At 34.3% G+C, this 15,289-nt stretch overlaps 2 protein-coding genes across 29 annotated transcripts in view; one reads left to right on the top strand and one right to left on the bottom strand.

Annotated features, from left to right (window-relative positions):
* Positions 1 to 9,861, top strand: part of LOC111059297 (protein unc-80 homolog) — a 177,154-nt gene extending 167,293 nt beyond the window's left edge. For 25 of the 28 annotated variants that reach the window (XM_039432683.1, XM_039432677.1, XM_039432690.1 and 22 more), the window contains 2 exons: positions 286 to 578; positions 6,345 to 9,861. In XM_039432683.1, the coding sequence (XP_039288617.1) occupies positions 286 to 578; positions 6,345 to 6,549 (498 nt within the window). In that variant the 3' untranslated portion in view covers positions 6,550 to 9,861. The remainder of the gene's footprint in view (positions 1 to 285; positions 579 to 6,344) is intronic. The other 3 variants (XM_039432698.1, XM_039432675.1, XM_039432673.1) reach the window with 1 other exon arrangement.
* A 187-nt stretch (positions 9,862 to 10,048) lies between these two features.
* LOC111057972 (transient receptor potential channel pyrexia) lies at positions 10,049 to 15,062 on the bottom strand. The gene has a single exon (XM_022345460.2). It carries the CDS (start codon positions 14,778 to 14,780, stop codon positions 12,024 to 12,026), a length of 2,757 nt encoding a protein of 918 aa, XP_022201152.2. The 5' UTR covers positions 14,781 to 15,062; the 3' UTR covers positions 10,049 to 12,023.
* Between the last annotated feature and the right edge of the window lie 227 nt (positions 15,063 to 15,289).

Here is a 15,289-nt window from a genome sequence, read left to right as displayed (position 1 = left end):
TTATATTGTTAATTTCGTCGTTCTAACACGGTTCAATCAAGTTTGGAACTAAACTTGAGCTGTAGCTCCATTAATCCCTTATCATCATTTGATTTTTATTAAAGTAGTATATGGATAGTAATAAAAAAGGAAAGAATAATTCTTCTCATTACACTTGCACAAGCTTTGAGCTTCGTTTAGCAAAAAATAAATACATATCAAATAGTTTAATTATATTTTCATGTTGAAATATTGTATTTTTAAAATTTCTAGTGTAACTAATAAATTAAATTTATTTTTTTGTAGTCTCACGGTCACCATACGGGCCACGGTGTCCCCAAAGACTCAGACAAGGATAAGGGTGAGAGCAAATCAGAGAGTAGCACGCCTATGGTTCAGAGTCCAACAGTGGTGACCCCTCCCACCACGGTGATCACGGCGGCTGCACCCATTCCGACACCTCAGCCACCACAGCAGGCTGGCAGGGGGGTCACCACCCGCATGCACCCCCCTCAGCTCCGCACCGACACCTCCTGGGAGGATGACAGCGCTCTCTCGCAGACATCCAGCACTTCTGGGTACTACCACTCAGACACCAAGTACCTACACTATTCTACCTACCTACCGTTTCTTCTTTTCTCTTTGAACTTTCCATTCCTCAACTCTTAACTTCATCAATTTCTACAATTTAAACTACTGCAACCACTTTTCTATTCATTTTTTTTTTTAATATTTGGTTATTTATTTAGTTTAGGAGTTGAGAGTCCGAAGGCACAGAGTTACAAGACAATAGTCTTTGAGAGCAATACCAAAGGGAAACTAAACCCAAGATTAAACCATTGAAGAACAATAAACTGAAATAATAGTAAACTACAGAGTTAACGAAATTCAAGTAGCTTTTGAACCATACACCACAATATGTATTTATTCGTTTATTTATGATACGAGTATAATACTCGTATGCAAAATGCAATACAACTATTAGTCCAGTCACTAATCCTGGTGCATGCAATTTATATTGTAGTTCTGATTTTTCAATATATCATTTGGGTACATAAGAGAAGTTTAGAACCAATTTCTTCATGCAAAATTTCCTTGTGCTAGATACAGAGTGGCCCAAAAACCTCGTATTTTCGGCTCATTTTCCAGTTTTCAGCTATTTCTGCCAAATCTTGTGATCGGACAGAAAAATTTGCTACGCCTTTTTTTTAGATCATAAAATTCTCAATAAAATGAGATCATTCGGAACTCTGAAATTTGAGGGAAAAATAAATTTTGATGGATTTTTGTTTTTGACCAACAATATCTTCCGATTGTTAACATTTAGATGTATTATTCAAAATCCCTCTGGGCGTATTTTTGTGCTCTACAATCTGAGATCAGGGAGAGCGCTCTATCTCAAGTAGATTTCCAGGTACACCTTACAACAATGCTCCTTGTATTGTGAAAAACACCTAATTTTCAGCTTCAACCATCATCACCAACTACAGTGTCTTCACATCGATATTTCGCGCAATGACATGAGTTCATGAGATCATGTTCTATGAGAATCACCCGCAAGATGCACTTCATTTCAGTATTTCCTAGTGGAGAGGCACGATTAAGGACATCTGAAGGATCAAAATTTCAAACACTCATAACTTTTTACACAATGCTCAGATTTCATCGTAATACACTTCATTCTTCTCGGCTCGTCAAGGCGGTCCAAAATCATGCATCATAAGTCAAATTCGGTCGAAAAATGAAAAAAATATTGTTGAGTGTACTTAAGCCCATATTCCAATACACAAAAAATGGCCAATTTCTATATTCAAATCTGCATGTCTTGTGAAATACTTCTGATAAAATTTCCAAATCGAGTGAGGATGTGAAAATTGTTCCCCTCTACCCACTACAGTAAATAATACTTTCGATTCCAATATAATTCGAAAGTTACAGAAGATTTTAAAAATGGCGATTTCAGTTTTTACATTTTTTTTCGTGATTTTACTGTTGATCAAGAGTTTCTAAAACGAGTCTGATAAATCATAGAAACTCACGATTGTTTCCAAATTGTAGACAAATTCATCCTCTACGAGCTCAGCTGCCTAAAATCCATCTTGGATCACTCTGGCATACTATAGAACTGCCAAAACTGTTGATATGAGAAAAATATCTACAATTTCCGGCTTTTTTTCAACAATCAAATCTCACTTTACAAACATATTTTTCCATGAATCGTTTACAGCAGATGAAAAAAAAATGCTATTGCACCTTTCAAGATCAAGTATTGATTTTTATAATGAGGGGTTGGAGAGATACATAGCTTTGAATAAAGAAATCGGCCATTTTTTGTGTATTGGAATATGGGCTTAAGTACACTAACCATTAAATTTTCCGTTTTTCGACCGAATTTGACATATGCTGCATGATTCTGGACCGCCTTGACGAGCCGAAAATAATGAAGTGTAGTACGATGAAATCTGAGCATTGTGTCAAAAGTTATAGGTGTTTGAAATTTTGATCCTTGAGGTGTTCTTAAGCGGGCCTCTCCACTAGGAAATACTGAAATGGAGTGCATCAATTCTCATGTCCTTGTGCGAAATATTAATGTGAAGACAATGTAGTTGGTGATGATGGTTGAAGCTGAAAATTAGGTGTTTTTCACAATACAAGGAGCATTGTTGTCAGGTGTACCTGAAAATCTATTCGAGATAGAGCGCTCTCCCTGATCTCAGATTGTAGAGCACAAAAATACGCCCAGAGGGATTTTGAATTATACATCTATATGTTAACAATCGGAAGATATTGTTGATCAAAAACTAAAATTCATCAAAATTTATTTTATCTTCAAACTTCACTCATTTTTGAAAAATCATAACTCAGTACTCATTGAAGATAGAGAGTTTCGAATAATCTCATTTTACTCAGAATTTCATGATCTAGAAAAAAGGCGAGAGCAACTTTTTCTGTCCGATCACGAGATTTGGCAGATATAGCTGAAACCTGGAAAATGAGCCGAAAATACGAGGTTTTTGGGCCACTCTGTATCTAGCACAAGGAAATTTTGCATGAAGAAATTGGTTCTGAACTTCTCTTATGTACCCAAAAAATATATTGGAAAATCAGAACTACAATATAAATTGCAAGCACAACCCCTTTTTTATGTCTATATTGACTGGACTATATGCTTAGTATGAGATGATATAATTACAGGTTTTTTTCAGAAAGAGAAACATTTCTAACTTTTACGTTATTATTAATAACATTTTCTCCCAATGTTTTCTTGGAATATTGATTAGCAAAATTCTATTGATTGAAACATTTTTGACTATCATGTTTTTTGAATGGCTTGGGTTTCATCACCAGCCTACCTTTTTAAAGTACTTCAAAAAACGTATCAAGGCACTCTCTGTACGCTGAAGAGGTCCCAGTTTAATGATGGCTTTGGTCTGAAGACCTTTGCCTTCAAACGCTTCTATCAATCTATTTAGAAAATAAGATTGGAATAAAATTTTCTTTCAAAACAGTAAGCATTGTAAAGGTAGCAATAAGCAATTTTCATTCATAATCTCATATCCATCGTCGCTTCCCATAGACAAGATCAATAAATTTATCTAAATTTGTGTTTACTTTCCTCTTGGAATCTATTCCTGTTACTTTACATTCTGTATCTATTATAGCTTTTTAACGTTGACAGCATTCTAGAATTTTTCGCATGCAATTTTTTTCTCTAAATTTTAATATTAGTTTCTTACCATTCATTAATAATAAAATCAACAGATGGACATTACTGAGATATTGCAATTATTTAAATGCTAATGAATTATTATTATTATTAAACGAAAATCCTAATTAAATGCTGTAATTCACCCCAAAGACTTCTGCTACTGCAAATATCGACAACAGGGTAAACAGCTAGATGGAAATTCGATGGTAAGCATTCGAAAACTAGATCGAAAGGGTAAGCATTCCTGACCGGCAATTAGGAGGTACTGGGTTCGATTCCCGCGCTGACAAATAATTTTTGAATAGTAGCGCTCATCGAATTTCTAAGAATAATAATTAATTCAATAAAATCAAGTCATTTTCTACTTTTACAATTGATTGGTTGATTATCTTTTCGATCAGTTGATTGGATTATTAAATTAGACTTAGATTATTAGAATGTGACAAAGACGCTCAAAGATCACAGTGCGCTTGGATATAGTTTTATATTCCGCCTCAATTCAAAGTTTTTGTACTGAAAATCGGCCTGAAATCGATAAAAACACAATTTCACTAAACTAAGGTTTCAGCTAAAGCTTCGATAAATCAAATTCTTACTATTATCGTTAATCGAGTTTTTGGTTTGACTCAATAAAATTAATTCGATGATAGGATTGAAAATAACATTAACATTTATATTACATGAAAGTCGATAATGGAACAGTTTTGAACAGGACCTTTCACTCTAATATCAAATTCCAATCATTCTTATGATTCCTGGATTATTAGATAGATAAAAGTATGTGTTGATGAATATCAAGATCATTTGACAAATGATACAAATGAATTCATTTGATACAAATGAATAGATATTGTGATGAGACTATCCAGAGAGAGCTATGTAGATAGTGTATAGTGTTTCATAAGGAGTTCTGTATTGTCGATGAATTAATGAATTATTTTGCTTTGGTAGCACGAGTCAATTTATAAAATCCTAAAATTTTGGTTGTCTCAATCTCTTTAGTCATCGAACGGTTCTGATTTCTCATTTCGTTGCTTTCTCCACGAAGTAATAACACGAAATAATATTAGGTAGGTACCTACTATTGTATCAGCTAAAGTTTCGATAAATAATTCATGGTATTATCGTAAATCGAGTTTTTGGGTTGACACGATTCTCCATAAAATGATTGCGTGGATAGGATTGAAAGTGAGAGTTGTTGTCGAGAACATCCCACCACATAAAAATCTTGAAAATGAGAACTGCTAGATAAGGAGAGCTGGTAACTTGATAGGGGAACGAGAGTTCAATTATTTATGTACAGTATTTTAATCAAAGGTTATTAAGCATTGCAATCATTGCGTCAGAGAAATGTGATGATTCACTGCGTTATTACAAGTGATCACTCAAACATTCATTATTCAAAATTCAAGCCATGATATTTTTAAAATATCATTTATATCACAACTTGATTATCTAAGTTCTAATTATTCTTTCTGTTCATATCATGCTACAAAAAATAAATGGGGATAACAAAAATCTTTATTCTTTTATTAAAGTTGCCACTTTTCATTAATATCCCCGAACATTTTAAAATGCTGCATTCTACTGCACTGTTTTTAAAACTCAACTTTCAAAGATACAAATACTGTAACCTATTATTTATTGTGATAGTTTGACCAATGTTTTCTGTGTTTCTCGCAGAATGTGAGCGTTTCAAGTTGACGTTCAAATTTCCTCAAATTACATAGCACCTATGATCATATCACGGATCTCTTTTAGACTGATAGTGATGAAATAAGATAGCAAATTGGACTGTTAGATGATATTAAGCTAGCTCCAAACTTGGCAAATGATTGACAAACATGTTATTTCAAACAATCTGGGCATGTTTGGGAATATTTTTTAATGTTAGTCTATTGGTGTCTCATAGCGACACTATTTTCAAACTGTTCCTGGAAACAATTAATCCTATTATATTAAGCGAGCAATTTCTGTATGTATTTATATGGTTATGTGGGTATATATATTCATGTTCAACGGATCTCGAAAACGGCTCTAACGATTTTCATGAAATTTGGAACATAGTAGGTTTATTATATAAAAATTCGATTGCACTAGGTCTCATCCCCGGGAAAACTCGCTGAACGACATTAAAAGGATAATTTATCCTCGGCTGAAACAGCTGAGACTTTTTCGTCGTCTGTGGATAGTAAAAAGTGAGCGAGTGATTCTGTGGAAAATCAAAATATTGCATCCCCGAAATTCATAAGCTGACGTATAGCCAGCTGTAAAATATAAACACGATCATTTTAGAGAATTGTTTTCTGGCCCCTGTTCCATAAAAACTTGAAAGTCCTGTATTACAGGAACAGCTGATTTCATCGGCTATATTGAGCATGCGATTGGAATGGTGATTCACCTGTATTATGTGACTTGTAAGTTTTATGAAACAGGGCCCTTTTTTCAATAAATAAAAATAACGAGCGAAGCTCGGTGCCCCGATATTAATGTTTATCCCTTGATTCCCTGAAAACCATGCTTATCAAGAGTACCTACTTGATTTCTATCAACATATGAAAATATGAGTTATATCAATTCGACAATTTTTCATACACTGGTTTTTCACAAATCATAAGGACAGAAAATGATTATTTTGTAATGTTTGTTGTTGCAGGTACCGCGAGAACTGCAGTCTGCTGATGATGGCCCTTGAGAGTCCGCCAGACATGCATCACATGTGCTCCACCAGCAGCAGCACCGTCGTGCCTCCCCCCTCTGGCAGCACCCCCCCGTCCAGCTCCCCCTCACCCTCCCCTGACCCACACCACCACTCCACACTCATGGTCTACGAAGCACAGGACGAAGACACCCTCATCTAGACTCGTCTCACTCATCTATTATCATAATGACGTTATAATAACCAATAACCATAGTCTTTACAAGTCATTATAAACGTTTTTATTTTGTTCTCACAAGTTCAATTAGTTTTAAAAAGTAATTAAGATTGTTGAGTAGCTCTTATTTTATTGTATTTGATACAAATATGTTTGGATATTTGAAACGTACGCACACCAACGCAGGAAAATTTCAACTCTAAAATTAATAGTCTTTAGAAGACATTACAAAAGTCTTTATTTTGTTCCCACAAATTCAATTAGGGACGGTTTCCGAACTCTGGATTTGGCTAAGTTCTAGACTTTGAACAGCTAGAGTCAGAAAATTGGCTTTCCGAAACGGGGCATAGTCGCAGTCATTGTCATAGTCACGTTTGGATTAAATTTCAAAAAACTAGAAAATTGAACACAAAATAAAATAAAGAGAAAATAGTGTAAAGTTTCAGCTATTTTCAATTATTTAGGAAAAACGATTTTCGTCAAGGAAAAACGATTCCAATTATAGAAATGAGATTACTGTCATGAACACTGCGACAACGCCCCGTTTTGGAAAGCCAATTTTCTGACTGCAGCTGTTTTAAGTAAGAACTTAGATAAATGCCAAGCTCGGAAACCGGCCCTTAGTTTCAAAAAAGTAATTTGGATTGTTAATAGCTCTTATTTTATTGTAATTGTTAGTTGATACAAATATGTTTGGGTTTTAGTGTCGTACGCAGGAAGAGCTTAACTCTAAAAACGGCTTTAATATTGTCCTGAATCAGTAGACTGATATTTGTTATCACTAGTTATTAATTGTTCACGCTTGTTCATTTCAAAAATCATTTTTGAATACTTTTACATACTTTTTTATTTCATTTTATTTAGTGTAATGTCTCTTTTCAGTGGTTAGACTAGTCACTGTTATTTATTTCAAAATCCCTTCAGATTGATGTTTACAGTCACAAATCAAATAATTCAATTTTATTCACAGATAAAAGATCTAGTTATTAGTCTATCATCTATGTAATTGTATATTGCAAGTATTACATACAAGCTAATTATTACTAGTTTATTTCAATTCATAAAGTCTGATTTTAATTTTTAATCGCATTGGTCACTATTATTAATTTCAAAAGTCAATTGGATTCATATTCTTCATAGTAGCTAAAAAGTTGAATTAGTCACTACATTTTAATTTTGTATAATTATTTCATTATCATGCATTATTAAAATATTATTCTCTTGAAGTATAAAAATTGATACTTACAATTTTGACAAGTTATACTATAGGCTGCAGTTCAATACAATTTTGTACAATTTTTAAGTGTATTCATCATCAGTATAAAATAAAATGTATTCACATTTGTTATATTATTTATCATACTAGTCAGTATTATTTATTAGTATTGGTTACCAACCATTTAGACTGATAAAATTGTCGTAGTAATAAGTCTTATAGCTGAATTGATTATAATATTTAATAACATACGAATTTTGTGAATATATTTTTAGATTGATAGCCAATTTGTTGTTATTAATTGTGCATTGGATACTCTAGCCTAGTCAGGCACTAGTCCATATTATTTATCGTACTGATAGTTTAAAATAAATTATTGTAGGCCTATTTATCACAGCACTATACTATTCATCATTTAGATCAGTTCGATTGAGTTTTCTGTTGTTATTGGTTATACTCATTATTTCTATTGAATAGTCTATAGTTGATTCGGCATAATTTTATCTAAAAATGCTATTTATTTATAATTATTCATTACACGATACATAATTTATTATGAATGTTTTATTTGCAAATTTTATTGTTATCGTTATCCTATTAATTGTGGAAATGTTGTTGATAGATATTGTTTGTTATTCATGGATAGTGATAATTTTATTTTTACAAGAACATACAGCGATGATTTTTGGTACCTGTCAATGAATTGATATAAATTAATATCAACTTATTCACACTGATATTGATCATTATACCTTATTTTTTAGGTCTAGTTAGATGAAATAATGTTCTATGTTGTTGATTGTTAGATAAATTTAGATGTTTACAATACATGCCAATTCAAGTGAATTATTGTTCCAAACAGAAATAATAATTAAATGTTTGTCCATCACATAACTGAGAGTTTTCTAGTATGTTCCTTTTTCAAATTCCATATTGAACCAATATTAGCTCATAAGCTAAATCGCTTATGTTGTCTCATTACAGAATTATCACAAAATTTTATCAGTGATTAATTCAAATGATCTTCGATAATAATTGAGACAATCAATAGAAATAGTATTATTATCAGAGGGGTCCTACATTTTAGTGATTTGAATTGATTCATATTTTAATCTATTCAGGATCACACTTGCTAATGAAACTGATTCAGAATCAAACAAGGATGGGAATATTGCAGATTAAATTGGAAATTATATCAAATCATAAAAGAGAATTAATCAACGCAATGAGCTCTGGCATACTGACAATTTTAGAACACACTAATGTATTTCTCATCATCTTCTTTCTTGCATCTACTTTAGAAGAATATTTGGATAGTTATGTTATTATTGTACATTAAATACTAAATATTAATTAATTCAATTGCCCAACGATTAATTTGAACCTTGAACCTGGAGACAGTTTTTCATGAAGTTGGTTAATTTTAATGTCAGTGAAGAAGTGAATAATTATAAAACTTTAGAGCTTATTCAATGTAATTATCGATAGAATTTTAAAAAATGTCAAGAGGAGAATGAATGTTGATAAATTTCTGTAGAACTTCAAAAGTTGATCATAATGACGATCCAGTAGATTTTAATGTAATCTGAGCCAGGTTGAACAATAACCTGTGTACCGCTATAATCTTGATAAATGTTATCAGTTTTGACTAACCAGGATTCACAAATTGTTCGGAAAAACAGAACCAAGATTCTGTTCAAAGATGATCTAGCATTTCTCAAACCATTACTTCAGATTACCTCGACCTTATTTGCTCTCTAGATCAAAACCTACTAGGATATGTATATATGAAAATGATTGTCAGCATTAATCCATTGTTGAGTATCAATAAGCTCCAAGGTTGCTATGATATCAAAACATTCGAATAATAAATAAAATATTTAATAACAAATTCTCCATTTATAAAACATCATTTTATACAAAAATATTGCGGCATTCGTTTTTAGCTTGATATTACAATAATTATTATTGACGATAGACATCAAAGCAATCACTATTTGTTGAAAAATATTTGTGTCATGAGAAAAAAATTCGTTTGAGAATATTCTTACTTCTTCACCGATTACAAGTAGCTTAAAAAACACAGTAGCCTATAACTACGATAGAATTGAAATTTTCTTAAAATTATTTAAATCGATTGACTAGATAAAAAGAGGGTCGCACTATCTTATTTGTTCCCTTTTTTATTGCTTCACATTGCTATATGGTTCTGACAGACAAATATATTCTAGCATTTTGTGTAAAAAATAAATGCACCATTATTATCTGACATTGAACAGAGCAGAGTCTAGTTTACATAATGATTATTCTCTATGAATATGTTGAAAATGTAATAGGACAATTGAAATCTTTCTACAGGCAGTAGGCTATGTTTATTAGTTGAGTTGAATATTTCATAAACCTAATGGATGCATGAGTTGTCAATGCCAGTTATTCAGTGTTATGTAAATCAGTTCCCTATTGTTGGTTGAGTTCCCTTATATTGGGAACTTGGGGAAGAATTGTAAGTTAATTAATAAAATGCCAGCGGCTTGCAAGATGAAATATTTCTTTAAATTTTTATTTTTTTAGGAATTTATTGAAGATTTGTGTTTGTAAAATACTATCATGGATGTTTTTAGGAAGCAATCATTGGTTGACTAGCTGAATCATAGTAGCTGATTGCTAGGCAATAAACCTCACTTGGTCAAGACCGTTCTCAATTATCAAGATTATTTCATGACAAACACAGAATATTCAAAAATATTTGGAGTGCTGGTAAAATACATGTATAATCAAGGTATTATCAACTTTGCAAGTTTTTAGAATTATTTATTCTGTCATTGATAGCATGAGCAGACGTAATATTGGCAAATAAATTAATAGAAAAGGTATATTTTGTTGGTTCTACGAAATGTAGGACTAGCTGGACTAAATCCAATATGTAAAAACTGGAAGACTGCAAGACTATCTATCAGGTGAAACATTTTGTTAGAACATTGTTCTCATTTTGAAAATTCACCATCAGCATTCAACAACCAACAAAGATGGAAAATAGGAAGGGTCAACGTCCAATGAAATGTAAATGTAAATACAGTGCAATTACAAAAAAAAACATCGTACGTTCAACACAATGTAATGTCGAACAGCATTTACTTACAAAAGCTAATTTGTTCCAAAGCTCTGCGCTATTTGTAACAAAAATTATAGAGTGAAAAGAGTAACGGTTGCCTGTCATTCAAACAAAAAACTAACAAGATTCATGGATGTCTAAGTAAATATACCGCTAAAAACTTCTCCACTCGAATTTGAATGATTGAAAGTTTATAAGAGGAGATGTAAATTACTTAACAGGTTCCTGATGAGGATTACTTTCAATTTATCATTTTGATATGGTTCTGGTGACATCAGTGACATTCCAGATAGAAAGTGTGAAAGAAGTAAAAGTGGAAAACAAGAAATGAGACTGAGTTATTCTTAATCTTGAACGAATGCCATGCCGAAGCTATCACAAAAAGCGATAAATTATTTGACAAATAGCTGAGTGAATTCGGGGGAGAAATTCATCAGCACGAAAAGAATCTGAATGGAATTTATGATCGCAAATAAATTTCTGTTTTAAAGTTGTTACCTGGAAGCGTCTGAGAAGCTCTGGATTTATGCTTTTTTTGGCGGATATTTTTACTACAGGCTACTAGAAATACCTCTTCAAAAATATCAGAAAAAAACTATTGAAATTTATTGTCGATGACCATGTTGAGATATATGAGAATGGCGGCCATTCATTGTGAGAAATATATAGATTTTATTGATTTTTCATCACTACAATAAATAAATCATTTCATGTACCGTACTGATCTAATGAAAGGATTATTTATGTTTGAGATAATAATAAATTCCAAACAGACTAGGTACTTGCGTTGTGCGTTTTGTTAAATGAACTGGGAAATATACAAGAATGAAAATATGAATATGTAACGAGATCTGAAAATCTCTTGTTTCAATTATTCATGATTACTGACCTAAGTTGAATAAAATCTTCATAAATGTCTTTCAAGTTTTAAAAAGAAGCTTCTTTCTTCTTGAAGGATTAAATCGAAGTATTCAGAGTATTTTTTGGAAAGTCATAATTTAAAATTATTATTCCTTGCGTAAAATTAATCCTAACACTAATAAAACTCTGCTCTGTCAACAAACACTTCTGATAGTCCTCATTCCAATTATTGTAAACCTGAAATTATTAGTTTGGTAAAATTTTCCAATATCATAAATTTTTCGACTTCAATAAGTTGAGAATATCATTCAACAATAATTGTTGCTCTTGGACTTGTTCCCTGAGTGCTTTCAATTCCTCAGTTAGAGATTTATTATTCTTAGATAAAGCATATCGGTGCATGGTTGCTGCGGACATTGAGCCGCCGTGACAATTTTTAGTGCAATCTCTGGCGATATTATGAGCAGCCGCTAATATATGGCGTGGAAGGCGCTTTTCTCTAGGATTCAAGGGTTTTACATGCAGCACCACTCTGTATACAGCTGGAGCAATCAACGCAGACCATTTCAGCATGTTGACTACTTTTTTAGGGAGATAACCTTGAAAAAGAGCTAGTTCTAAAAATGATATCAGTTCTGTTTGTCTCACTAACTTTGATAGTCCAGCTGTTTTGTGTAGGCCCTGTATATCGTGTACAGCAATACCTACAACTAAATTCATGAGAACTACAGCTACAAGTAATACAAATAAAGCATAAATTATATGTGCACTCACCGACAATGGGGAAGCTTTCTGATTGCTACCTTTCTGCATTAGCATATCTATATCTAATTCACCAGTCATCATAACTAGAACCTTTATCATTCCGACCAATGGGTTTCTGAATACTTCTGAGGTGGGAAATACTACACAAAAACTTATTGTGAAACCGATTAATAGACAGAGGTAAGCTATAAGTAATTTAAGAAATTCTTGTTGCACTTTGGTGAACATTGCTACATAAGTTCCAAATACTGGTAGTTGACCAACCATTAACATCAAATTCGCCCATCCAAACAATATCGCAAATGCACTGATATGGTTTTGCCAAGTGTAGGTTTCACCGGTGAACTCGAAAGATATCACAAACACACTGATCAAAGTGAACCATTCAAAAACATTACCTAAATGGAAAAAATAGTATTTCAAAGTTGAGTAACCAGCTATTGACATCAGTTTTCTAGTTATTTCACAAATGCTAAAAATCACTAATATGTACCATATCACTTCCATTGATTCGGGGTTCTCAGTTAGCACAAATCCGAAAACGGAATTATTTCGACATAGTTCTAGATCGGTGATTGTTCGGTTGGCTGCTGAATTATAACAGTAATGAGCTAGTGCTGTCAGAATGTAAGTTGTTAAGAGAATCACAAATATCGCTGTGAGAAATAGTCGGCAAAAATAAAAACGTCTGATTTTCAACCATTTGATATACAGAAACGCTCCGCATAGAGGATGTTCTAACATACTTTTCTGTCCTTCATCTATTAGAGTTTTTAATAAACCTACTTCACCACCTGAAGAATGCTGCAGTAGGTATCGGAAATCTAACTTCAATTCCACTTCTCTATTAGACGCCTCAGGATCATGTAATGAGATGGACGAGTCCAATTTTTTACAAATTGTCTCTAAACAAGCCGGTGTTTTTCGCGCTACGATACTCAATGCGGTCACACCACCTTTGGTGCGAGAGCTCACATCTGCCCCGTACATTATCAGGATATCAACACACTGGACAAGTTCGTTGAGGGCTGCTATATGTAGAGCAGTATACCCGTACTTGTCTTTCACATTCACATCAGCACCCCACCTTAGAAGAGATTCGACTGAATTGAAAGCTAGAAGCGCTTTTCCAACAGCTGAATGGAGAGGTGTACGATTTTCATAGTCTTTTTCATTAATGTTGGACCCGGCCTTCAGTAGGGCTTCAATACACTCAACACTCTGAGACCGAGCAGCTAGATGCAGGGGTGTTTGACCTTTCTTGTTTTTCTTGTTGTAGTCGGCATTCTTGGAGAGTAACATTTGAATGCAGTCCAAGTAGCCGCCTTCAGCTGCATAGTGTAGAGCGGTCATTGCTTTCTCTCTGGAGGCGATGTTGACATCTAGTTTGCCGTAATTGAGAAGCATTTTCATGCACAACGACATACGGCGATCGGCTGCAATGTGCAACGGGGCACTCCCACCCACATCCAACCAGTTCACCTCTGCTCCCTCATCCAGTAACATTTGTAAACACTCGTGAGCGTTGGCGCGCACAGCGTAATGCATCACAGTTTCACGTATTATTGCACCATTCGATATGAGAAGACGTACGGTTTCTGGTGAGTTGCCCCATACAGCACAGTGAAGTGGTGTGTGTGCATCAGGCATGTGATTTACGTTACACCCTCTAGTTATCAACCAACGCACACATTTCAAACATCCACTAAACGAACTCAAGTGAATGGCACTTAATCCTTCAGTGATTAGTGTATAGTTCAGATCTATTCCATAACGGTTAAGAATTTCAAGCATTTCGTGTTTCTTCATGAATGTGCACCACAAAAATGCAAAGTTTCTCTCAAGGGATGAACAATGAGCAATGCTTGATTCTAAGGTTTCAGGCGTAGCTTTTCCACTTTCAATGTCAAGAAGAAGTTTGACATCACCTGAGGAGATCTTCATCTGATCGAGAATGCTTTGACGAATGGAATCCTTGCAGATTTTGACGCTGAGTTCGTCGGGGATGCTGTTGTCGTCGAGGCTCTCAAAAAATCCGACATCATCTTCAGCGGGCGGGGAGTCTCCGAGGTTGAGACGTCCGTTCAGGATGCTGGTCGCCATTCCGTTGTGAGGCTGCTTGATGCGGAAACTCCTCCAGCGACCGATCAGACTCGGGTTGGCCGATTTTGACTTGTAGGAGCGGTCGTCGATGTTCATGCTGACTGCACGGTCCAGTTGCGGCCGGTGTGTGGACCGCAGTGTCGCACCCGACACCGACATCGCAACACGTGTGTCACAGCAACGCACGCCTCCCACACAAACACATACTAAGCACTTGTTTACGACACCACTGCCAGCTCGCGACTGGCGAAACTAACCAAAGTGGAAGAAAACAAAAATTCAACTCAGCCGCAACAAGCTATGTTCCAAGGTCGCTCCTCTTTCTCTGCATAGAGAACGCTTCAGTTTGATACACAGAATACAACACTGTCTAATCTGATAGAAATATCCAACGGGTTTGATCATCACAGCGTATCAAAATTTGTGTTCATCCGTATCAAGACGGCTTTCCTCTCGAAGCCTCTCAACTAGAAATCGCATCGCACTTCAACAATCTATCTCTTCTAGCGTGCACCATCAAGTTCAACGAACGTTTGACATCCTATCTTCTCTTCTCCTTTCACCAGTCTTTCTCTCTGACAATCTCTTTCATTTCTCTATCTCAGCCACTTCTCGATTACCGGGAGAAAGTTAACGGACTTCCCCAAGAAGGTAAGACGTGAGAGAAA

This window comes from Nilaparvata lugens, chromosome 7 (genome assembly GCF_014356525.2).
Source record: "Nilaparvata lugens isolate BPH chromosome 7, ASM1435652v1, whole genome shotgun sequence".
In the NCBI taxonomy this organism is placed as follows: domain Eukaryota; kingdom Metazoa; phylum Arthropoda; class Insecta; order Hemiptera; family Delphacidae; genus Nilaparvata; species Nilaparvata lugens.
Note: the sequence above shows the minus strand (reverse complement) of the source record. Positions and strands in the feature narration are given on the sequence as shown.